General features: G+C 45.1%; 1 protein-coding gene across 4 annotated transcripts in view; it reads right to left on the bottom strand.

Annotated features, from left to right (window-relative positions):
* Vwa3b (von Willebrand factor A domain containing 3B) overlaps positions 1–22700 on the bottom strand; it is a 160110-nt gene extending 137410 nt beyond the window's left edge. For 3 of the 4 annotated variants that reach the window (XM_031367213.1, XM_031367216.1, XM_031367214.1), the window contains exons 1-6: positions 22582–22695; positions 16472–16632; positions 11893–11987; positions 9060–9310; positions 7095–7257; positions 561–730 (exon numbers count right to left, since the gene is read on the bottom strand). In XM_031367213.1, coding sequence (XP_031223073.1) covers positions 561–730; positions 7095–7257; positions 9060–9310; positions 11893–11987; positions 16472–16586 — 794 coding nt within the window. In that variant the 5' untranslated portion in view covers positions 16587–16632; positions 22582–22695. Of the gene's footprint in view, positions 1–560; positions 731–7094; positions 7258–9059; positions 9311–11892; positions 11988–16471; positions 16633–22581 lie in introns of all 4 variants that reach the window. The other variant, XM_031367215.1, reaches the window with a different exon arrangement.
* Positions 22701–24821: the final 2121 nt, after the last annotated feature.

Genomic DNA, 24821 nt, shown 5'->3' with positions numbered 1-24821 from the left:
AGCAGTCAGGAGCACCAAGGGTTGTGTGTTTGGCTCACTTGTGAAGGCCCAGAGCATGCAGAGGACAGCATGTCTCCAGCTGACTCCACCACTGTGCGATGGATGAACGGGAACAGAATCGACGTGGCTGTAGCATGCTGTTCCCTGGGCACTAAACCTCCTAGAAAATGTTCTCTAGGAGAGAGGAGGCAGGCACAAGCCAGAGGAGGAATCCTGCCAGCTGTCTTTCTCTCTACCCTAGAGAAAGTAGGTGAAGACATCCCCCCACCCCGCCCCATCCCCTTTTATATATTTGTATATACTCAGGATGCCAGATTCAAAGCCTTATGCCTAGTGATTTCAAACTGTTTGAAAAGCTTTCTAGGAGCTGGCTGACTGAGAAGGCAGCATCTCCCGCCTGCAAGACTCCAAGAGATCAACAGAGAAGAAGTGTATTGATGGATGACAAAGGAAAGGGTTTGCAGACCATGACGACCATACACCATGACATAGTGGGTAAACATCTAAACCGTAAATGGGCTACCCGCTCTCGGGCCCTCTCAAGTCCACCGTCTGCCTACCTGCCGTGGGTCTGGGTGCTCAGATCTTTTAGGAAAGTGATGGTTTCTTTTCCTCTGGCGTTGAAGGACACTGTACAGACTGGATATGGGATCTCCAGAACCCCCGTGAGTAGAAACTTCTGGGACTCCTGAGGAACCTCCCCCACCACAAAGTAGTAGATGGCTTCGATCTGCAAGACAGAGGCACCAATGGCTTATTATCACCCCCATACACCGCAGCCCTGCACCAGACTCAGCAGCAACACGCTTTCTGATTGCTGCAGAAAAGAGAGGGCAGAAAGAATAGAAGCTATGCTCAGTGCTCTGTGATGACACAGGGAAGGAAAGTCGGCAAGTGAGTAGTTCAAGAGCATCTCTTGACAGTGGCTGTGGTCCTTGGGTGCTCCACAAGAATAATATAGTTGGCAGATTTGGAGAGTAGCTGCCTCTAGACCCACAGGTACAAGACAAGAGAGGAAAGGTTGTTTTCAAATCAAGAAGCAAAGGAAGTTTTGGCCCAGCCAGCCACTGCCAGCAGGGAGTAGATTATTATTCACTTCCCAAGGTGGTGCCAGAATTCTACAGCACAGACTCATCCACTGTCAATCTGAGTCAGGATGCAAGAAAGAGGGTGTGTCCCCCCCCCCCCCCCCCCCCCCCCGTTCATCCTCTGTTCTTGTCACATTAGGGAAACACAGGCCTGGGAGGGAGGGGGGCTAAGGCTGCCCCCACTTCATGGGAAGTCAGGAGAAGGATGTGCCTGCCTGGCCCTAATGCACACTGTCTTACCAGAAGAGAATGGAGAATGGGCAATCCATGTCAAAAGCAACACACACACAAGCACACCCACACACCACATATATACATACATACATACATACATACATACAACACACATACACACAGCACACATACAAATACACACACTGTATACACTGCACATATGGATATACCACATACCACGACAACACATACCCATAACTAATAAACATACCACATATCACTTACATATGCTAAACACAATGCATATACTACATACCACCTCCTGATACACACATCATACTATACATACATACTACAGCCCCTATATAGACCATAACACACACACTATACCATATACTATCCTATACACATACATGCACACTCATACATACACACCACAACACACACACACACCATACCCCATAGATACCACACATTATACACACACATACACAAATCATACTACATATCCACTATACATTATACCCACCCACACCATACATACTACACACAACACACATATACACAACACACATACTACATACCACACTCACATATACCACACATGTATACACATCACACACACACAAACACAGCACACACGGCATACAAACACATACTACACTTACACTTTTTTATGTCACTATACATTAATTGTACAAAACACTGGATTCCTTTGTTGTTTCCATGTGCCTGCTAGGTATACTTTGGTTAGCTGGGCCCCCTCTGTTACCCTCTCTTATCTCCTCCTCTTGTTCCATGCCTCCCCTCCTGATGTAGATTGAATGGGAAATGTCCCCCAGTGGCTCACTTGTTCCAAAGTCCAGTCCCCTGCTGAGGACACAGTTTTGAAAAGTTCTAGAGCCATTAAGAGGTAGAGCCTTACTGGGGGAAGTGGTCACTAGCAACAGACCTTGGGTTTCACAGTTCAGTTCCACGACCTGTCTGCTCTGGTTCCCCGACTGCTATAGAGCACGTCACACTCCTACCACCGTGCCTTCCCCACAGCGATGGACAGTCCCCACACGATGGACAGCCTCCCTTCTAAAACAATGAGCTAAGATAAACCCTGCTCTTGTTGGGCATTCTGTCACAGCCCTAAGGAAAGTGACAGACACACCTCTTTTATGTGAGCCTGCCCCGGTGGTTTGAAGCTCTGAGAGGAAATGTGCAGGATTGTCTTAATACAACTGATTGACTACCTTCGCCACAATGACACATTTGTCTTGAGCTAGGAGTTATGGGAGATGTCTACTTGACTAAAAATATGCTCTTGTGTGGGGAGCGGTAAAGCTGGAGAGACATTCGCCATGGCAAGATGGCGCCTACTTCTGCTGTCGACTCCTAGTAAACAACTGCACATGTGCATAGAGAACTGTTTGCGAATGTGCGTAGAGTGAAAAAGACGCCATGTCATGGCCCATCCCGGGGCGTTATGTAGGGTAATGAGGGAACAGCCAATCATGGGCAGACACGCCACGCTGTGGGCAGACGCTCCGCACTGTGGTGTATATAAGCAGTGCGGATTTTGAGCTCGACCCCTTTTTTCCCTATGGATGGAGACAATAAACGTTGCTGCAGAAGGAACCTAGTGTCCGCGTGTTTTCTTGCTGGCGAGACGACTGCGCGCGGGCTACACTCTTGGTGTAATGGGAGATATGGAAAGCCCTCCAAAGGACACCCAGGAGACACATGTGCAATGGCTCCACTCCTCCTCTGCCCAGGGTTTTGCCTCCCTGGCATGAAGACATTCTATGAATTCAGGTGACTGACCTATCCTCGGTGTCCTCAAGTGCCAAAAAAACCGAGACAATACAGTTTTCTCTTGAGGGCTTGGTTGTAAGGGTTAAATAAATACACATATACTACATAAACCTCTGAAAGTACAAATCAAAGCAAGCCAGGAATACACATCATATGAACCTGCCCCTGGGAATCACCTTAATTGATCCCTTCCACAGAGGATGTGGTAGGTGCCTCAGCAAATGTACTCTGCGGGTGAGAAGCAGGCTCCCTCATGTCCTTAGAGCCTGTCCTAGTCAGGGTGTCTATTGCTGCCATGAAACATCATGACTGAAAAGCAAGTTGGGGAGGAAAGGGTTTATTTGGTTTACACTTCCACATTGCTGTTCATCATCAAAGGAAGTCAGGACAGGAACTCAAGCAGGGCAGGAATCTGGAGGCAGGAGCTGATGCAGAGGCTGTGACACTACTTACTGGCTTGCTCAGCCTGCTCTCTTATAGAACCCAGAACCACCAGCCTTGGAACAGCACAACCCACAGTGGGCTGGGCCCTCCTCCATCAATCATTAATTTAGAAAAATGTCTTACAGCTGGATCTAATGGAGGCATTTTCTCAACTGAGGTTCCCTCCTTTCAGATAACTCTGGCTTGTGTCAAGCTGACCAAGGACTAGCCAGGATGGAGCCCATGACTTAGTTATGCTTTAATCTCAACTCCTTATGAACTGAAGTTAGTCAATAAATGTTTCCCCCTTAACTTTAAACCTGATAGAGAGGAGACAGACTCATGGTTAGTTACCCAGTTGGCTAGGAGCCTATGTCTGCAGCAGAAAGAGCATACATGATATCCAATGAGACAGGTAGAACAGGGGTAGCCAAGGGCCCAGACTGGGAGTTAGGTGGCCAGAGTGAGAGCCCAGATAAGACTACTTCAGCCACTACATCCTTCAACAGGCACAGAAAAGCCTTAACCCCTCCCATACCTTTTCCTCGCTAGTCTGTCAACACTAGCTCCCAGATCTCTAAAAGAAGTAATCACTAGGAAGAGAAGCCTGGTGAGTGTTGTAAACCACTTCCCACCAGTCACCCAGTAGGCAGGGAGAAAGAAAGAAACAAACAAACAAACAAAAACAAAGAGACAGCATTCTGTGTGTGTTAAGTTGACTGAGTCACACGTTCCAGGCCATCCTGCTTCCTGGTGTTAGCAGGCCTTACACCACGTGTGTAAGCGAGGCTCCTGCCTCGGGTCATGGTGTTTCATCACAGCAGCAGAAACCCTAACTAGGACAGGCCCTCCAGCGATGGTGATTAAGGCTCCTGTGTGCAACGTTGCTCGAAAACATTTCTCAGATTACATCTGTGCCCAAATCTAACATAGGAGTAGCCTCTCCTAGGCATCTAAAATGACACGTGGCCCAAGATAGGGAACAGAGCATCTCTCAGGGTCTATGAGATCGAGCAGCAGATAAGGACTGTGGCGGTTTGACTAAAAACCGGCCCCCATAGGCTCACAGGGAGAGGCAGTATTCGGAAGTGTGGCTATGGTGGGGGAAGGCTCTGAGGTCTCAGAAGCTCAAGTCAAATCTAGTAGTTCACCATCTCTTCCTGTTGCCCATGGATCCAGACGCAGACCTCTCAGCTACCTCTCTAGCACCATGTCTGCCTGCACACCGCCATGCTTCCCCCCATGGCAATATGAAAGGGACCTCTGAACTCTATCCCAGCCCCGACTGAATGTGGTGGTCAGTACCTGCCGCATCTTTCTTGGTTCTTCTTCTAAAGGACCCCCTGGCACTCGCTGGGTTGTTCATATTTTCTAAGATTGGGATGAGCCCATGGGAAATGAAGGAAGCAAGCAAGGTCATCTGAGGATTGCAGTCTTATCAAGTCTGGCCACTCGACGCTGGCCAGAGTCATCAGTGATCAATACAGTCAAGTCTACATACACACACTTCCAAGGCCTGAGAAACATTCTATTTTGAATGCGTAGTAAAATCCAAACACTTGGAATTTTACAGATGTCAAAACAGACTTGAAGGGCCAAAGGACAAAGTGGTTTCTATTTGGTTCTTCTTTAATGAAAAGCACATGTTCAGCTGGCTTTGTGAGGAAAACCAAAAGTATTCCCAATTTCAAACCATCACCTTAGTATTGATAAAGATAAGCTGATGGCCAACGGGGGGGGGGGTGCCAGCATTTATTTATTTACTTACTTACTTACTTACTTTCTTACTTACTTACTTATTTTGTAAAGAAAGGAGTCCTGGGTGTAGTTACATAAAGATTGAAACCTACAGAGGCTCCCATTTTCCAGAATAGAGAAAGCAAGTATTTAGCATCTATGGCTCAGAGGCAAGCAAACCTCCCTTTCTCCTCCCTTCCCCCTCTTGTCCCCCTCCCCTCTCTCCTCCCCTTCCCCCGCCCCGGGAGGAGTTGAGGCTAGCTATGGAATCCCTCCCACCCAGAGAAATCCTTGCCATTATATCCATTATATCATTCTCATAAAGAGTCTCATCACCAGGGTCACTCAGAGAAACAGACCTTGAGGCAGAAGGAGACACGAGGGATGACCGCCTTACTCACTCAGGAGAAGTGTTATTATCAAAGGTCTCTAGCAAAAACCATATACCAGTGTACCCGAGGGCCGTGCAGGTTTCATTTCTGTGGCTGTCATAAAATAGCTTAACAGATATCAACTTAGATGAGAAAGTCATTATTTTGGCTCACAGTTCCTGGCTACAGCCCCTCACTGCAAAGAAGTCACAGTGATAGAGCTGAAAGTAGCTGGTCACATGACATCCACAGTATGAACAGAAACAAATGAACGTATGCATGCTCCCTTGCTTGTGCTCTGCTTGGTTTCTTCCCTCTTACATGGTTCAGGGCCCCTAGCCTAGGCAATGCCGCTGGGTCTTCCCACAATGGGCTGGGTCTTCCCTTATCAACCAAGGCAATCCCCAAAAGACACGGCCACACCATGTGCCTGACCCAGTGTAGACAATTCCTCATTGAGATTCTCTTCTCAGGTGGTTCCATGTTGTGTCAGGTTGACAGTTAATGCTGACTGACATCACACAAGGCTCATTGGCTTGGTTACACATAACAGATCCATCTATGAAGAGAAGGAGCTGGGAAAGATTCAGAACATGGGTGCTAGGGAAGCCCTCTTTCCTTGTACTCTGAAGCATCTTCCAATCTCTCTCTGTTTCCCATACATGAGGATTCCTTTCTCTAATCAGCAGAGGGGCAAGAACAGAACTAAAGTGTTAGAGGTTTACAGCCTGGCCACACTCCCATGTGTTTTCTTTGAACTAGCTGCGTGAGGGTCTGTCCTTATGTAGGCCCTACTAACTCCGCAGAGAAGCTTAGACCAGCTCACTGGGCCTCATTTTGGTTTCTCCAACTCTGCCATCACCAAAGCGGTCACTGAAGCCTGGAGCCTACTTCTAGACTGGCCGCGGGCTCAGGAGTGGATGGGATTATGCTTTGGGGACTGTGCGGGTTGGTTACTTTTGTCAACTAGTCACCATCTAGAATCACCAGGGAAGAACCACTCAGTGAAGGATTGGCCCAGAGCAGGCTGGCCAGGGGCATATCTGTGGATGACTCTTCTGATCACTTCACCGATACAGGAAAACCAGCTACAAGGCGTGGCATCATCTTTGGTTTCAGTCCTCTCTCTCTCTCTCTCTCTCTCTCTCTCTCTCTCTCTCTCTCTCTCTCTCTCTTCTCCCCCTTTGTCTTTGACTGCAGGTGCAATGTGACCATCTCCCTCGAACTTCTACTGCTGTGACATCCCCACTATAGAGACTGTAACCTGGAACCATCAGCAGAAATAAAACATCCACCCCATCCCCAATTTGCTTTTGATCGGGGTACGTTACTATAGCAACTGGAGAGGAAGCTAAGGCAGGTACCCTCAGTAATGATGCTGGAGTTTCCATGAGAAACAGCTAGAAGGAGGCCTAGAGTATCACTGTGGAGACACAGAGTGTACAGTTAAGCTCGAAGCCACCTTGGTGACCTAGGCCAGCCATGGACGCACACTTACGGTTTTGTCTTTCCCAGCTTCCTGCAGAGTGTCCAGAGAGCTAACCTCTCTCACAGCCATTGTCTCAAAAGCCATTTTCTCTATCCAGCTGATGGCAGCAGCTATGGAGTACTCAGTCACGATGACGGCATACTCCTGCCATTTCACCGGCTCTGTGGAAACCCTGCAAGGGATCATAGTCACCAGACAGTGATTAAGGCCACCACGGGAGTGTCAGCCTTCAGTATCAACTGGAAGTCACCTGGGTGAGAAGGGAAACCAAGCAGCCAGTTCTCCGAGAGTCACTGAGCCAGTGCGGACACACTTGTCCTGTTCAGGAAAGTATACCAAGGATCTAATACCTAATGTTAACGCACCATGACCTCCTATAGGCATGGCCGCCAGGAGACGTAGCTGGAGTGGCATGGAGCAGACAAAAGGTACAAGTATTAACTAGTGTTTTAAAAACATTAAAAGAGGGACCGAGGAGAGAATCAGTTAGCAAAATGCCTGCTGTCCAAGCATGAGGACCCAACTTTGGATCTCTGGTACCCACATAAAAGAAGCAACCACATCAGCATACACTGACATCCCAAAGGTGGGGAGGTAGAGACAGGAGCATCTCTGGGACCTGCTGGCCATCCAGTCTAACCAACCAGAGAGCTCCAATGTCCATGAAAGACTGTCTCAAAGAGGGGAAAAAAAAAAACCAATAAAGTAGAGAGTAATTGAGGAAGGCATCTATAGTCTCCATGCATATGCATACATGTGTATCTGCATAGGGTCATATAAGCATCCACACACAAATACTAGAAGAAACTATTTTCATTAACAGGATTATTAAACTATTAATTTATAATAATTTACAGTGTTGTGGCTTCCAGGTTGGTAGCAACTCACTATTTTAAAATTTACTCTTAATGACATTGTTTTCATTTGTCATTTCAGAGCTTGACCAGTTATCCTTCCTGGGTCAAAAATAGTACCGTTTTAGTTTAGCAAAACCTGTTTTAAAATCCTGAGAACATTTGTTTAAACCGTTTATTTTAAAAATGACTGAAGGGCATCCTTGCCTAAAAAAGAGGAACCATTCAAATCTAGTGTGTTTATAGTGTCAACCAAATTGGCTTGACTGTCACTAATGCTCCAATGCCACAGGGATTGCTGGCTCGTTCGTGTGTCCCCTTGGTGGGGCCTCTCTGGGTAGAGAGAGCTGACTAAGTGGCACATATGCTATAGTAAACAATCCAAGAAAGCAAAGGCTTTGTGCACATCCAAACTTGGTGCCTTCAATAACATGTCTCTGTCAACACCACCCACAAAGGTGTCCCCTATTTAGATAAAAGTGCATTTATTCAGTTGAGAAAAAACTCAATTAGGTGCATTTCCCTCCCTCGCTCATCCAGATGTTTCCTGTCAAGGAGGCTCAACCGCAAAATGTGGCTGAGAAGTCAGCACTGAAACCTACATTCCTGTGGTGCCAAGAATCCATAAATAATCAATCATAAAACTCTATGTGAAATTCTAGAATGGCAACCACCTGTTGTTCTGATTAAAGGGGTTTAAACTCATGGGAAAGGTCAGTATGTGTCACAAATTCAGTCTGGAAAAGACAGCAAAAGTTGTGACCTTTAATCTCAATATCTAAACTAAAACGAGACTTACAGCTTCAATACACACACACACACATATAGACAAATAATATATTTATTCACATTCTCATGTTTTGAAATGCCAGTAGATTGAAGAAAAGTAAGTTTCTAAATCTCTCTTAACATGAAACCTAAGGTGTCCTGAGAAGTGCAGATAAAAGTTCCCTGAGATGAATAATAAATTCATCGTGGGTTTTCTGCTGAAATTATATGTTCTATGGAATTATATGTTCATGTTAATCCTCCTTCCTTGTCATCAGACTATGTTAGCTCTGCTACTTAATGCTGAAGGTGTGACATTCCTCAGAGACAAATGTTTCCACTGGGAACTCACCATATGATGTTGAACCTGGTGATGAGAGCCACCTGCTCCTGGAGGACCATTGTCAGAGCATCCCGACACAGATCGAGCTCCTCCATCAGAGCGTCACCAAAATCCAGCACTATGGTGACTCTCTGTTCCAAGATAACACCAAAAATCTGGCGGCTCCCGCTGGTAAGCCAGTTCATCCGCTGCTTATAGCTCTCCACAGCTTGTGTTAAGTAATCCACAAACTGGTAGATCAGCTCTGACTTTGCTGTCAGCTGGATGAAAATAGGGATGAAAAGTTAAAAAGAATGAAACAGTAGCAAAATAGGCAGTTGGAATCTCATTTCCGGTGATACAGCTGGAGCCGTGATCTAGAAAGGATGTCATAGGTGCCCTTCCAACCCCGCAGGAGCCGGGAAAGAGAGATTTCAGCCTCTCAGAAAGATAATTAGATTTCTTCAAACTGCAGCACTCAAAATAAAATAAAATAAAATAAAGCTTCTAGTTTATATCTTATTTTATAAGATATATATATATATATATATATATATATATATATATCACCAGAAAATGGTCAGGGGCACTTTTAAGAAATTGAGTAAAAGAAAAACTAGAAAAACTAGCCAAGACAGATTATTTTTTTAAAGTCCCATTGAAAAGTTTTCCTATGTAAGAAGACACTACAAAATATTTCTTCAAAGGTTTCCAGTTCCTTGCAAGGACAGCAGCTCAGGCTCATCCTAGTGACCGTAACTTTTGTCACTCTGCCCCGTCTCCTACTCCAACCTCCCCCGTACCTGGGTCACCCAGTTACTCATAGCCACCACAGATACCTTTGGGGACATCCCTAAAAGTGACAAAGACTTACGAGCAACTTCTTGTTATGTACACATCCGTTAAGCACACCTGGCACAATCGCAAGTCCTTTTAGAATGCAAAGAGGTAAGCAGTAGACAAGGAGAATGAACAAGTCGTGTCATTCAGACAGTCGTGAACAAGTCAGACAGTCGTGTCCCTGTCTACATCTCTCTTGAGCTCACTCCTCAAAGGCCAGCCCCATTTCTCTGCAGCACCGGGGTATTGAGGGGATTGAACCTCGGACTTTGCACATGCTCAACAAGTGCTTTTCCACTGAGCCACGCCCCAACCCCTGCCATACCTCCTGGCTTCTCTTAAGACCTCAGCTTCCAGGACCCTCGGCATGAAACTGTGTTGTGTGGCTATTTCCTGATGAGCTTTTTCCCAATGATGCAGTTGCTATTGAGTCCCTCATGCCCCTTTGAGTAACCCTATAAACTCTGGTTCACTGAGCCTTAGACTCAGACTTAGACGGACCCTTTCTTTGGTCCATTGTCTGTGGCCCATCTGGGGGTAAGCAGGTGGTTGTTCCCATTCCCGTAGACCTAGGAAAAGTCACAGAAAGATCTCAGGGGATGTGGCGGTGGGTTTATGTGGGCAAAAACACTTCTGCTCTGTGGTGATTTTAATCTGTACCAGTTTAAAACAGCTCTAGTTCACCAAACTCAGAGGTGCAATTTTAAATTATTAAATACAGTCAGCCCTCTCTATCAACAGGGTCTATATCCGGAGATTCAACCAAGCTAAGGTAGAAAATATTAAAAAGTGAACTGCATGGATACTGACTGTGAACAGGTTATTTATTGTTATTATTTCCTATCCAGTATGATGTGAGATGTATTCACACAGTGTTTATACAGTGTTGGGTATTATACATCCTCTAGTGAGAACTTATAGAATTGAATAGGTTTTATGCAAATACCGTGCTATGTCGAGTATCTGTTGAGGATTGTGGTGGATACTAGTTGTCTACTTGACTACCTTTGGAATCCGCTGAAAACAAGTCCCTTAGCATTCCTGTGAGGAGTTTTCTTGATTGGCTCCTTGGAGATGGGAAGACCCGCCCTAAAACTGGGCCACGCCTTCTGGTGGCAGCCCACATGAATGGCCATGATGAAGGAAGCCTTTTCTCGTTGCCTGCTTGCCCTCACTCTTACTGGCAAGTTCATTATCCTGTTGCTGAGGCATTCCTTGGCTGGTGTTAGCGCCTAGTCCTTCAGGGGTACAATGTAGACTGAGGACCAGCCGCCCTGTAGGAATCCTCTGGTACTCTAGCACCAGACCGGGACACCCAGTCTCCTGTACTGAAGAACTAGGAGTTCTCTACCTTTCCAACGGGAGGTAGTCATTGTTGAGCTAGCTGGAGCACAGTCTGTGAGCCACTGTAATAAATCCCCTTTTAATAGATATGTTCTTTCTACTAATCCTCTTCCTTTAGACAACCTTGACTAACATAGGGATCCTGGGAGGGCCCCGTACAAATTCCAAGGGAATAATAATATAATAGTCCAGTGGCACTCAGAGGTGTCTCTCCAACAAGACTGCGGACTCCAGTTGTGCCTCTGTTTGTCTCTTGGGTGACTTCAGAGATTACTCTCATACTGGCTTTTTTCACCGTCATTTTCAAAATACAGCTCATAAAGGTTTTTCTTCTGAGCGAGAGCTTTCTGCACTCTTTTATTTCAAGCTCTGTGCTTCCTTACCCAGCTGCTCAACTACAACCTCATCATTCTGCCACTGCCCAAAGAAAACCGGAAATGGGAATCCCTCTGCCCTTGGGAGCTTTGCTTATTGTTGTTGTTGTGTGGGGGAGAGGTTGTTTGTTTGCTTTTGTTTTTCCGAGACAGGGTTTCTCTTTGTAGCCTTGCCTGTCCTGGAACTTGCTCTGTAGACCAAGCTGGCCTCGAATTCAAGAGATCCCCCTGCCTCTGCCTCCCAACCACTTAGCCCCTGAGGTCTTAATGCCTCTTTCCATGAAACTAAGGGACCTCTGACTCACGTTGTATAGCCTGCCATCTTCTGCTGTGTAGAATTGTGGGAACAGGCCATCAGCATACCGAGAAGCCACGAGTCTCCTCAACGAAGTCACATAATCTGTATTTTTATAAAGACAATCAAAACGGTGTATCAGCAAAGATTCTTGTGTTTGTTTTCAAACATTTTTCTCAGTAATTTGTAATGCTTTGTATTCTGTCCCAGGCCATAAAATCTTTCCAGGAACTATGACATACATAAGTGCTTATGACATGCAGGAATCTTCAAAATCGTGAAGAAGGAGATGAGGTTCATTTTCTGGTTCTTTTAACTGCAACAGTTGAGGCAAAGCTCAAAAATCACAACATGAAAACTGTGCTTAATGCCTGAAGTCTTACTGAAGGTTTGGACTTAATTTACAAAACTTGAAGGAAAAAAAACTGAGCAGGCATGGTACTCACCCTTGTAATCCCAATACCTGGGAGGTGGGAGGAGGAGGAGGAGGAGTTCAAAGCCAGCCTGGGTTAAATGCAAATGGGACCATCTCAATAAACCAAAAATGTGGGCATACACATGTACATATGAAAGCACACCTGAACACACAGGAGTGTGCACACCACACATGCACACCACACCACACACATGCAAATTAAAATTTCAAGAAGAAATGTTGTTTCTTTTTTAAAAAGATTGATTTATTTATTATGTGTAAGTATGTGTAAGTAGCTGTCCTCAAACACACCAGAAGAGGGCGTCAGATCTCTTTACAGATGGTTGTGAGCCACCATATGGTTGCTGGAATTTGAACTCAGGACCTTCAGAAGAGCAGTCAGTGCTCTTAACAGCTGAGCCATCTTTCCAGGCCCGAAATGTTGTTACTTAAATTAGGCAAACATAAATATAAAATAATAAATAATACATATATATAATATATAAAATATATAAAATAATAAATATAAAATTTCAACTTAGGGACTGCCTCTGCTCCAGTGAAATGAAGTGAGCAAGTGATTGATCCAGAGGAACCAAGCATGATGTCAGCATGATGTCAGAATCACAAGATTTGGCTGAGGCTTCAGAGGGCTAGGTCTGTGGACAGCTCAGTAGCCAGCTGAAATGCACTCTGGGTTCTTTGTCAAAGGACTACTGGATTGTTTGCTCAGCTGTGCAAACATGCTCTACCTAGCACCCTTGTGTATCAGGACCATTCCAAACTAGTCAGGAACACAGAGCCTCCTGGGATGAACTCCTGGGATGAAGGCAAGAGAAGATGAGGTAGGGCTTCTCAGAGACATCTTTAGGATGATGATGACATCACTAAAGTTAAGGGATAACTTGGAAATGCTCATAACTTTGAACAAGAAGAAAACGAAATAGAGAGCTTAGACTTGGGGATTTCTGACTTTCCTTTCCTCTTCTCGATTCTTTCTTTCCTAGGTAAAAGGAAGGGAGTTAAAGGGACAAAGGGGATAGAGCTTCATTACAAGAAATTAGATATGTGGGATGGATTACTAAATTTATTCTTAAACAAAGCATTGTATCTCCATAATAAATAACACCATTCTGAAAGACAAATATATCTAAGAAAAGAACCATACACAAAGATATTTTTAACTCAATAAATGGTGAGAACAGTAACTAAGGATGGTGAGTTCAAGGTTAACTTGAGCCACAGAGCAAATTCCAGGTTAGCTTGGACTGTATAGCAACACCTGTCTCAAGAAATCAAAACAAAACAAAACAGGAAATGAAAACTATGAATATCAGAAGTAACATAATACCAATGTAAATTCTACAAGCAATAAAAGGCCATTAAAGAATATCATCAACAACGTTATCTTACTATATTAGAGAATCATAGGCACACACCCAATCCTTAAGTATGTGAACAGCACACAGCCATGCCAGCAGGTGAGCAGTCTTGCCTTCAGGGGGCTGGTTCAGATCAACCTGTGGCAGCTGCGTCATCTAGACTCCAAATGGCTGCCACAGGTCTAGCTGGCAAGTGAGACAGGGTGGGCTTCGGATTCCAAATTTGGCATTGCTGGCTGCTGAATAAATATTTGTTCTATAGACTAATTTAGAACCATCTGATGATGGGAATTGTCCATAGTGTATGCACCAGGTTACAGACATGTTGGAGAAGGTCCCTCCTCTTACATGGATACTTTTCAGCAATGTCTCAAGGCAATGAAGCATCCAAAATAATAAAGATGAAAAGACTCTCGCACATTTTCCTGTTGCCCGGGGATAATGAATGGATATTACTGAGAGAGAAAAGCCAACACTCTAGCCGGGGCATTTAGAAGCATATGCATCTGGGCGGGAGAGATGGTTCAGCAGGTGACAACCCTGACAACCTGAGTTGGATCCCCAGAACCCTGACATGGGGAAAGGAGAAAGCTAACTCCCACAGCTGTGTCCTTTGGCCTCCACATATGCATACTCACACACTCACATGGGCACACACACACACAATAAATAAACCAACTCTCTTTTTTAAGAAGAAAGAAAGAAGGAGAGAGAAAGAAAGAGAGAGAGAGAGAGAGAGAGAAATACATGGGCTGATAGTTCACAAAAGGAAAAAGGCACATTTTTTCTGCAGTACAAGGCAACTGTCTTAGTCAATAAAGCAATTACTTCAGTCAATCTGAAGGGGGTGTTGTGTGCCCTAGAGGATAATTGAGATCTTTCCTGAGCTGTGAGTAAATAAAAATAATTTCTATCTTTTCATTACAAAGAATTAAATTGGGGCTGAGACAATGTCTTCAGTGGTTAAAGTGGCTGCCAACCAAACATGAGGACCCCGGTTAGGATCTTCAGGACCTGGCAAGGCATGGGGCACAGTGCTGCACACCCTTAATCCCAGCTTTTGGGAAGCAGAGGCAGGAGAACCATTGTGAGTTTAAGGCTAGCCTAATCTACATAGGGAGTTCCAGGCCAGCCGGGGGTTCTTAGTGAGACCCTGTCTCAAAGGAAAAACAAATAAACAAGCAAACAACTGTCAGTGAGTATCTGTCAAGAGACAGCTGGTTCTCCAGAGCTCACTGGCCACCAGCTGGCCTCCAGTTTCACAGAGAGATCCTGACAATAAATAAATAAATTAAATAAATAAATAAATAAATAAATAAATAAATAGAAGGTAGAGGGCTGGAGAAATGGCTCAGCAGGTAAAGACACTTGCCACCAAGCTCAGGGACCTGAGCTCCGCCCCCAGGACCCACATATGAAGGAAGAGAACTGATCCCCACAGGTCGTCTGCTGGCTGCCACATACCTCCCCCACCCCCAGCTAAATAACTAATATGTAATATAAATATTTTTGGTTTAGGTTTTGGTTTTGGTTGTTTGTTGTTTTGTTTTGTTTTGTTTTGTTTGAGACAGGGCCTACTGTGTAGCCCATGTTGTCCTGGAACTATCTATGTAGACCAGGGTGAATTCCCAGAGACCTACAGGCTTCTGCCTCCCAAGTACAGGGATTAAAGCCATGCACCACCTCACTCAGCCAAAAAGAAAAAAAAAAAAGGTATTTATGTAAATGAATCATCGATTCTAGCTAGCCACAAAATCCTGGTATTTTACTTACAAGCTGTAAGCCTTGATTAGGCAGCTTGTGAGCTATTCTAATTTACACCCCAGCCATACACCCCCTTGTTACTTGTTTGGACCTTGCCCGGTCTATTTCTGCTCCATCAGCCTGTCCTGGGGTCCACGTCTCCTGCCTGTGCGCTTAGGACCCATCTGGCCTCCTGGCAGCCTCCTCCTCTCCCTGTCTCCTTTCTCCTTTTCCCCCTTCACTCTCTTCTCCTTTCTGTCCTGTAGTCTCTCTCGAGACCTCACACTGGATTCCCAGGTGCCACCTTTCTCTTCTGCCCGATCACAGGCCCTGGCCTTTTATTAACCAATAACTTTAAATTGGGGAGCAAGGTTTGCATAACAAAGGCCAGTACACATGAGGATACACTCATCTGGGGACAACTGGATCTTGGGGTTCAGAATTTAGTGTTTGTATACACAGCACTAGACCAACCTCCAACATCTCCCCCTTTTTGTCTAAACCAAAGGTCTCCATCTCTTATGATAATAAACAGCATACTGTAGGAACAATATGAAGCCATTATGGGCAGTCTTAGGAGTTACATTTATAATGTCCAGCCCAACAAATATGAAACAATTACGAAAGTTATTAGGTGGGAGTTACATTCACAGTCTCTAGTCCATTTATATCTGCAGAGAGTGGGAGAGAGCACACCAAAAGACTGCTGGATGTTGATGGCTTACAGCTTAGGAATGAAAACTGTGACATGCTCCTCTGGCCTCCATACACATGTGCATGCACACACATGTGCACACACCAAACAGACATGCATGTACACACACACACATACACACACACCAATGAAGTGAGGCAGTACTGTGTAGTTACAGTTGTATTTCTATATGGTGTGCATCTATTGGGTTGGAACATGTGCAAGCACTTCCCCCTGACAAAGATGTGGAATCCAAGCAAGTGCGGAAGCCTGATGGAATCCAAGCAAGGGCAGAAGCCCTCGGCTTCTGAGGGGCTGAGGAAGCCTGCCTGAAGACCATCAGGGAGCACGGTACCTTCACTCTGTGGGAATCCGATCTGTGGTAAGATCTGCTTCAAGGTCAGCTTCTTGCTCCTTAACCCGTGCAGCTGAAGCCATTGCTCCGATGAAAGGAGACTCTGCTCTGCCATGCAGTCCTGGTCTTGTTCAGTGGCTCCTGCCTCTGCGCCTATCGCTCTGAGACAATATGGAAACATGATCCTGATTCCCCCATTTCTAAATCAAGACCCCAAGTCACAAAGGACCACCTGAATGGAGGACTGTCACGCTCAGGGCTCCTGAAAACAGGACAGGGTGAAGATCCAACATCAAGATTGAGATTGACTTCTTATAAAATACAGTATACTCATGAAATGGAATTGTGTTTACCCATTAAAATTACAGTTTAGATACACACTACCAAGTGCTAGCCATTCGTTTTGTATCTGCATAAATGTATGATGTGAAACATCTAGAAATGTAAAACAGTTTACAGTAGAAGTGTGCACTTTTGCCTTTTCTGTCATGTTTTCAGTTTTTGTATTATTTGAACATCTCAAAGGTGAGGTTTTACTTTTATAGTTAGAAAAATACAGGACTCTTCCATTTTGGAAAATAAGCCCTGTCCCCAGAAGCCACATTGCACATCTACATGCTAATTATATTCACGCAGAATATTTTGAACCCAAGAAGGATAAAGAAGATAAAAGCCTGGGGTGGGCTAGCTAACTGGGCAGCAATGGCAGACAGCAGCAGCTCAGCTGCACTGGAACACAAGGGTCTACATTCTGAATGCTTTGCTTTCTGAGGCTTCTCTCTAAAATTGGACTTCATCATTCTGGCTGATGGAACCAGCTGTTCTGGGATCAACTGGACTCAAAGCAATATGCAACATATTAAACTCATATCAACCGGTCTAAATATAGCTAGTTTACACAAGAGGGAGAGACTGCCCCAACTGTAATACAATATCTTAACCTGCTCACCACAAGTGAGCGAGGCCTGAAACCAAGAGCAAGGGTAACCTTTGGAAGACCAGAGTTCACTAATTGTATCAATAACTGGTTGGCAGCGAGGAGGTTCTAATTACTGTGTATCCAATGTTTGGATGTTCAAAAATTGTTTCCTAGGACTCCAAAACCTTTTTAGTAACAAATATACTTTCCTATCCAATTTCTAAAACTTGATCATAGGGATTGAAGTGATGGCTCTGCTGTTAAAAATGATCGTTACAGATCATAAGGATGGGAATGTAGATCCTAACACCCTAGCAACAAGCCGAGGATGTACCCCTAAGTTCTCACATATGTTCACACACATACAATGCACCTGTGAAAATAAATCTTTTAAAAATGTAGAAATAAAAAAATAAACAAAACTCAATTTCTTCAAAGTTTTGGTGTTATGACATGTCAGGCACAAAAGTCAGGTGGCTCTAAGCCAGGGATGTTTTGAGAAAATTTAGAAGCATGAATAGCAAGCTCTTTGCTATGACACATAGAGTAGAGTGAACATTCTTACAGCAACCTTGTGAGGTACAGAGATGTCTCGGTGGTTAAGAACATGTTCTGCACTCCCAGCACTCACACCAGATGGCTCACAACAGCTTTTAACTTCAGCTCTAGGGGAATCCAATGACTTCTTCCGGCCTCCAAGAGCATTGTATTCATATTCATGAACCCATACTCTGACACACCTGTATACGTGTCATTGAAATGTTTAATTTAGGGCTGGAGAGATGGCTCAGCAGTTAACAGTACCAACTGCTCTTCCAGAGGTCCTGAGTTCAATTCCCAGCAACCACATGGTGGCTCACAACCATCTGTAATCAGAGCTGATGCCCTCTTCTGGTGTGTCTGAAGAAAGCAGTGGTGTACTCACATATATAACATAAATAAAATTGTTTTAATTTAATTTAAAATAATCAATCCAAGACAACCTCACAAAGTAGACATGACTCTTTCGAGACAGGGTTTCTCTGTGTAGCCTTGGCTGTCCTGGAACTCACTCTGTAGACCAGGCTGGCCTTGAACTCAGAAATCCACCTGCCTCTGCCTCCCAAGTGCTGGGATTAAAGGTGTGGGCCACCACCGCCCGGCATGATTCTTATTCTCATTGTCCTCATAAGGAAACCCACACAGGGAGCTGACAGGCTGGCTCTAAGTTTTTACAGCTGGTAGGGGGGCTGACAAGAATCTGAGCCAGGCCCCTCAGCTCTCCAGTCTTCGCTCTATGGCTATTACTATGGTAGAGACACACACCACAGCCGCTTCCACTTGTCCATCAGCCTTCCAGCTGAGCACTCCTGTTCTGCACTGTCTCACACACCACTTGTTCATGAACACAGCAGTTACAGTGTTAACACCCTGCTTGCAGCTGAGGAATGGGAGGCCTTGAGACTTAAAGAGCTTTTTCATAGGTTCTGTGATAGTCTGTGAGCAGCAGGGGCCGGGTTCTGAGCCATTTCTTAGCCAGTCTGTTATCATTAGAGCCATGTGCACTCTAGTGGGCCTCCCTGGTCCTCAGGCAGAGAGCACTACTAACCTTGATTCTCACAGCACAGGCTCAGTTGCCAAGATAATGACTCCATGTTGACAGTTTTGGGAACCCATACTGTCCCCTGAGGGTCACTTCCAAAGGTCTACAAATCCATACAGTTGGAGAAGCTCTGCCCTCGTGAGAACAAGGTTGATTACATGACTCATTTTGATGAGGATGTGACAAGAAGATTTGAAGAGCATCATGATTTGGTGGAAACATTAGAATCGAGTTCAGTGTGAGCCAGGAGTGATAGCGTATGATATTAATGTCTGGAGACTGAGGCAGGAGGATTGAGAATTGGGGGACATCTGAGATACATGGGGAGACTCTGTTTCAAAAAAAAACAAAAACAAAACTCAAATAACAACAACAACAAAACTCCCTGACAAACCTCAGCTGCTACTATAGGAACTGACTTCGCCCCTCTAGAATAACATGCCTGTGTGACACCCCTGCCAGAGGCTGCTGCCAAGAACAAATGTGCCAACGACTGGAGAGTGTGTGTGTGTGTGTGTGTGTGTGTGTGTGTGTGTGTGTGCATATGGAGGCCAGAGGTCAAAGTTGGTGGCTTCATAAGTCACTCTCAACCTTACTTGAGACAGGGTCTCTCACTACTCCTGGAGCTCATCGACTGGCTAAACTGGCTAGCCACAGCACTACAGGAATCCTCCTGCATCTGCCACTCAAGACTGGTGTTTGTTACAGGTGGTGCCACTGCCATGGCTCTTTACACAGGTGCTGAGGATGTAAAATAGGGATGCTTATGCTCCAACAGTAAGTACTCTACTAACTGACCCCTCCCCAACCCCTCCAAGAATTTTTCTAAGCCCTAATATCCAATTCTACTGGGCTGTGAAGTTTAGAACACATCAGAGAGCATAGAAACGAGGGCAGGCGAATATACCTGAACCTGCTTTTAGAGAGCTGTCTACAGAGACAGTAGCTGAAGGTCTGGCCTCTGTTGTTCCTATAGAAACAAGAGAAGCTAAGAAGAATAACCTGGCTAATCTCTCTCTTCCCACAACACACTTCCTCCATTCTTCTCAAGGGGGCGAGGGGGAAGGGGGAGAGGTACTTACTTGCCTTAGATTTTTAAAGGGAAGGCTTTTATACAAACTGCCCTAATAAGGTTTTCTCACAGACGTTTACACCCTTATAGACTAGTGAGAAGAGTCATGCCTTTGACTTTTAAGCCAAAGGAAAACATTCTTTAATTTGCTTAAGTTTTCAGTTAAATTTAAACAGACACATGTTTGGATCCTTTACAAAGCAACTGAATTCTCTAACTTTGTGACAACACAAGTCCCAGCCCCTTTGGGGACTTAGGTGACTTTTTTAAAGTTAATTTTTAAGATATGTCTGGCTTTATCAGATCTGAGACACTGAGTCATTGGGACTCAGATCTTTGCCCTGGGGGTTTATAGCCTGAGGATACTTAGAGTGTGAAGTTGCAGCCAGAGAATGGGAGGAAAGAAATGGAAAGAAAGTATCTCCCCGCAGAGAAAATGAAGGTTATCTGTCAGAGCAAGGAAGCCTGGGGGTGGGGGGTGGGGAGCCCATCTGTCGCCTCCTGTGGCGGCTTAATCTTCAATGCCTGTGTGGAAACTGTCTCCCTTCACTAAACCTCTAAAGCTACCTGAGCTTTAGTTAGCATTTGTGTGTCTGTATGTCTGTCTTTTTGCCATATGCTATGCGTGCAGCTCTCCTTGGAAACTCTGGAGTTGGAGTTACAGGCAGAGAACCAAAATTGGGTCCTCTGGAAGAACAGCCACTCTTTTTAACCTTGAGTGTCTCCCCAGCCACCCAAAGTCTTTTTGCTTTGAGGCTTCATGCTTACAGCCTCAGACCCAGGTCTGTCCTCTCTAGACTAAGCAGAAGTTTGATGGCTACAGGGACAGGCTACATGAGTGCCCTGGCCACATTACTATATAACAGACACTACCTATATATACTATTTGAGATGGATTAAATAAGCCACCCATAGCAGCTGAGAAAATCCTGCTTGTTTTCAAACAAGGCAAAGATCAGGTCCTAGAAAAGTTATGATCAGGAAGTAGCTATCCTTTTAAACACAAGACACATTGTTTTCTGGGTGTGGGTATGCTATCTATTTTCCATGGTTACTCGGGAGTTTCTTCTGAGGCAGAGAGGATTGTACTGGTGAGCTCTGCTTTACAGTGTGGGATAATGTCACCAGTGGTAGGGTTTTTGTTTTGGTATTTTGAGACAGAGTCTGACTATGTAGCTCAGGCCAGGCTTAAACTTGTGGCCTCCCTTTTCTGCAGCAGCCTGAGTGCTGGGATTACAAGCATATATACCACTACCTCTGGTTGCCCTCAGTCTTAACTCCCCGGAAAACAGGAAGATTAAGATGGTTAAGACCTCTAATCCCAACACTTAGGAAACTGAGGCAGGAGGACTGGGATCTTGCAGCCAGCCTGGGGATACACACACACACACACACACACACACACACACACACACACAAAGGGCCCTTAGGTGTCAGCTGCTATTCACTTGCCCATAGTGAGAAGCCAAAAGCTATCCATTGTTCTTGCATGCCCTGGACCAGAGTCTAACTTAGACTCTATCAATTCAGTTTGGATCCTTGGTAAACTTATGATCCACACCTCCAAACTTTATCATTGCTAGTTTCTAAAAAAAGAAATCTGTGCACAGGGGAGAGGGGAAGGTGGTGGTATGGAGAGGTATGGAGGGGTAGGAGATGGGGAAGTATGTTGGGGGAGTTCTGAACTCTGATTCTTCTGGGAAGAGAGGAAGCTGGGATGCTGTCCCCTGCTGTATTCTGTTACAATTCTTAACAGCTCCCTATCTTTCTGTCCTTAAAAGGCAAAGCTAGGTAAGATCATCGCCTCAGATAAACATGGGCAGAGTTAAGGGATTGAAATGGTCTGTGGGACACGCTGTTGAGAACAGGACCAAAAATTGAAAACTGGACACGTGGTGGTGGTGGATGGGGTGGGGTGGGGTGGGGGTGTTAGGTCATCACTGAGAAGAAAAGAAATGGAGAGCTTCTGAGAAGATTAGAAGACTGACTACATGAAGTTAAAAGTCCGTGTTAGAAAGTGAAAGTGATGTCAACGCCCCCCCAAAGTCGAACCCGAGGCAAGCAGAAAATTTCTCCAGACTCAAAGTTGCAGACAGCTTTCATTCAAGAAGTGCCCTTTGAGTTTGGATTGTCAAGTTTTGATCGCTGCTTCTCAGAAATAAGTTTCTAATATACTGATCAGTATGCTACATCCTCTGATTACATCCTCTGGATAGACAAGCATTAGGGAGCTGAGCTTCTGCAAGGAGTGAGGATGGGGAAAGCTCTCTGTGTAAGAAGGGCTGGTACGCGTCTGCGACGTTGACTGAAATCCATCTCTCAAGTGGGTGCGGCCTGGCCACTGCCCTTTTCCAGCAGAAGCCAGGTCCAGCTTGGAAATTGCAAACTAGTTTTTTCCCCTCACACAACTGGTTGGAAACTTGGAAGGTTCTGGCCTAAAAAGACCGCGTGCCACACTTAGTAGGTAATCTGTCAATTGCGAGGCCAGGCGGCTTGAGTGCGTCAGCGACCCTCCCACCCTCCGGGGCCTCACTAACCAGAGCAGGAGGTGGGCGCGGCCAGCATCCCACTGCTGGACAAGGCTGTGACTCCCCCTGATGCTGGCGAAGGGTCCCCGCCTCGGGCACAGAGTTGCAGGAGTCCGGTTTCTGTTGACAACCACATCGCCGCAGTTGCTAAGACAACGCCAATCACGGCGTGGCTCGCGATCCGGCCCCGCCCACCACTGCGCCCCGCAGAGTGGGTAACGAGATACTGGAGGCAGCAAAGAGGCGGGATGTTAGAGTTGACCGTACCAACTGGGGCCGCGGAAAAGAGAGGAACCTAAGGCTCGTCCTCTGCGCCTGACTCTGGGAAAGTTGACAGTGGCAAATATTAGAAATTAGGTTAACAAATACTCAGATGGACAGAAAAGCAGACGACTGCCCGCTGAAGGAAGCCTGTTCTCTTGCTTGACTTCCGGCAGATTACCCCAGCCCGCGCCTTTTGTTTTGATTTCTCCCTGAGTATTACAAAGAGATCTTTTCTTCCTTGCATCTTTGAGGGAAGGAAACGTAGAGTTGGTTCGTTACAAGTGCTCAGCTAGAAGGAAGGGGTAGTCAGATGAGCGTTCACAGTTTTACCAGATTGCAACTTTGGACGCAAGAGCTGCCAGGATCAAAAAAGATTGTGAACGAAAAACTCGTGGGAGGAGGTGGGAGGGAAGTTGTGACTGCAGAGACTGATTTTGACTGATTCGAATTTCAGTTCTGCAGAAAGGTTGGAATGTTGCAGGTCTGGAGGCTAATCACCATAGCTTGGGCCAGTTCAAACCAAACTGACTCTATTAACTTAACGAACAACCAGCCTCGGCCAATCCAGAGGCTAAGAATGTCCCACAGCATCTTGAGCCTGTTGAAAAGCTTTTCTTCTCTCACCGGACCTGCCTCTCTGGTGTACCCTCCAAGGTATTTTAAATTTGCCTTGATTTGTGACTTTCTTTGTTCTGCAAGACTATAAAAACTTCATGAAACTACTTCCACGTTGGAACGTGGAATTTGGGGTAAACTAAATCCGTGTTGTACAGGGCCATGGCCATTCAACATGGCTCCAGAGTAGGCTCTCTTATTTATTCCCTTTAAGCTGAGCGCTGTGGTTTTTGCTTATCTGTAGGTAGTACTCCTATAGGGATTCCGTACTGCACTCTGCTTAGTGCTTATTTAGTCTTGCCTTACAAGCATACAAATGGCTCAGAATGCAAACCTGTCATTCTTCAAGCACTCACACAAAAATGTCCTTATTAAAATCTGTTTGTAAAAGATTCTATAAGGGCTGGCGAGATGGCTCAGAGGTTGAGAGCACTGACTGCTCTTCCAGAGGCCCCGAGTTCAATTCCCAGCACTCACATGGTGGCAAAGAACCATCTATAATAAGATCTGGCACCCTCTTCTGATGAGCAGGCAGAACACTGAGTACATAATAAATAAATCTTAAAAAAAAAAAAGATTCTATAAGCCAAGTTTTGATTTAATGTTTGGATATTAAATTATGTTTTCTATTTTAAAACTGAAGAGCTGACCTTGAGTTTTTGTAAATGTGTGTGGTGGGTGGGTGGAAGTCAGAGGAAACTTGTGGGAATTGACTCTCTTCTTCTACCACGTGGTTTTCAGGGGGTGCCGTACTGGCTGTTGAACTCAGGTTGTCAAATTCCACAGCAAGCAGCTTTACCTGTCAAGCCACATGGAGGGTTAGTTTTTGATTCAAAGATCTAATAAAAAAAATAACTAACATTAGAAATAATTCTCTCTTCAATGGAGAAGTCTACTTCATCTTCAGGGATTCATGTTTTTCTTCATTCTTTTCTTGCCTTAGTGACTTAAAAAGTATTGAAGTATTATGATCCTTAATCATAAATCATCCTGTAGCGTTGTCCAAGTGCATAGCTTTGGCTACACAGATAGCACCTTCGATTCACACCACCAACGCCAAAATTCCAAAGCCAAACAACTTACACCAGCCACATTTACCAAAGGCACAATCATACTGCTGTCCACACCCTGTCAAACCAATATTCCCAGACCACACAGGTGACAAAGGATGGAGAGTCCACTGTACTCTCTCAGCAGTCCCACCAAACACTCCGACTTCACCTCCACCCACACTCCCTCTCCTTCCGGAGACACTTGCCACAGTCAACCCAGCTCCTTAGTTTACATGACTATAACATATATTCTAATAAAAAAAAACTTTAGAAATTACTCAAATTGTAGACAGCCGAAGGTGTGACTGTTCAAGGCCA

Source organism: Mastomys coucha, unplaced genomic scaffold (genome assembly GCF_008632895.1).
Source record: "Mastomys coucha isolate ucsf_1 unplaced genomic scaffold, UCSF_Mcou_1 pScaffold14, whole genome shotgun sequence".
Lineage (NCBI taxonomy): Eukaryota > Metazoa > Chordata > Mammalia > Rodentia > Muridae > Mastomys > Mastomys coucha.
Note: the sequence above shows the minus strand (reverse complement) of the source record. Positions and strands in the feature narration are given on the sequence as shown.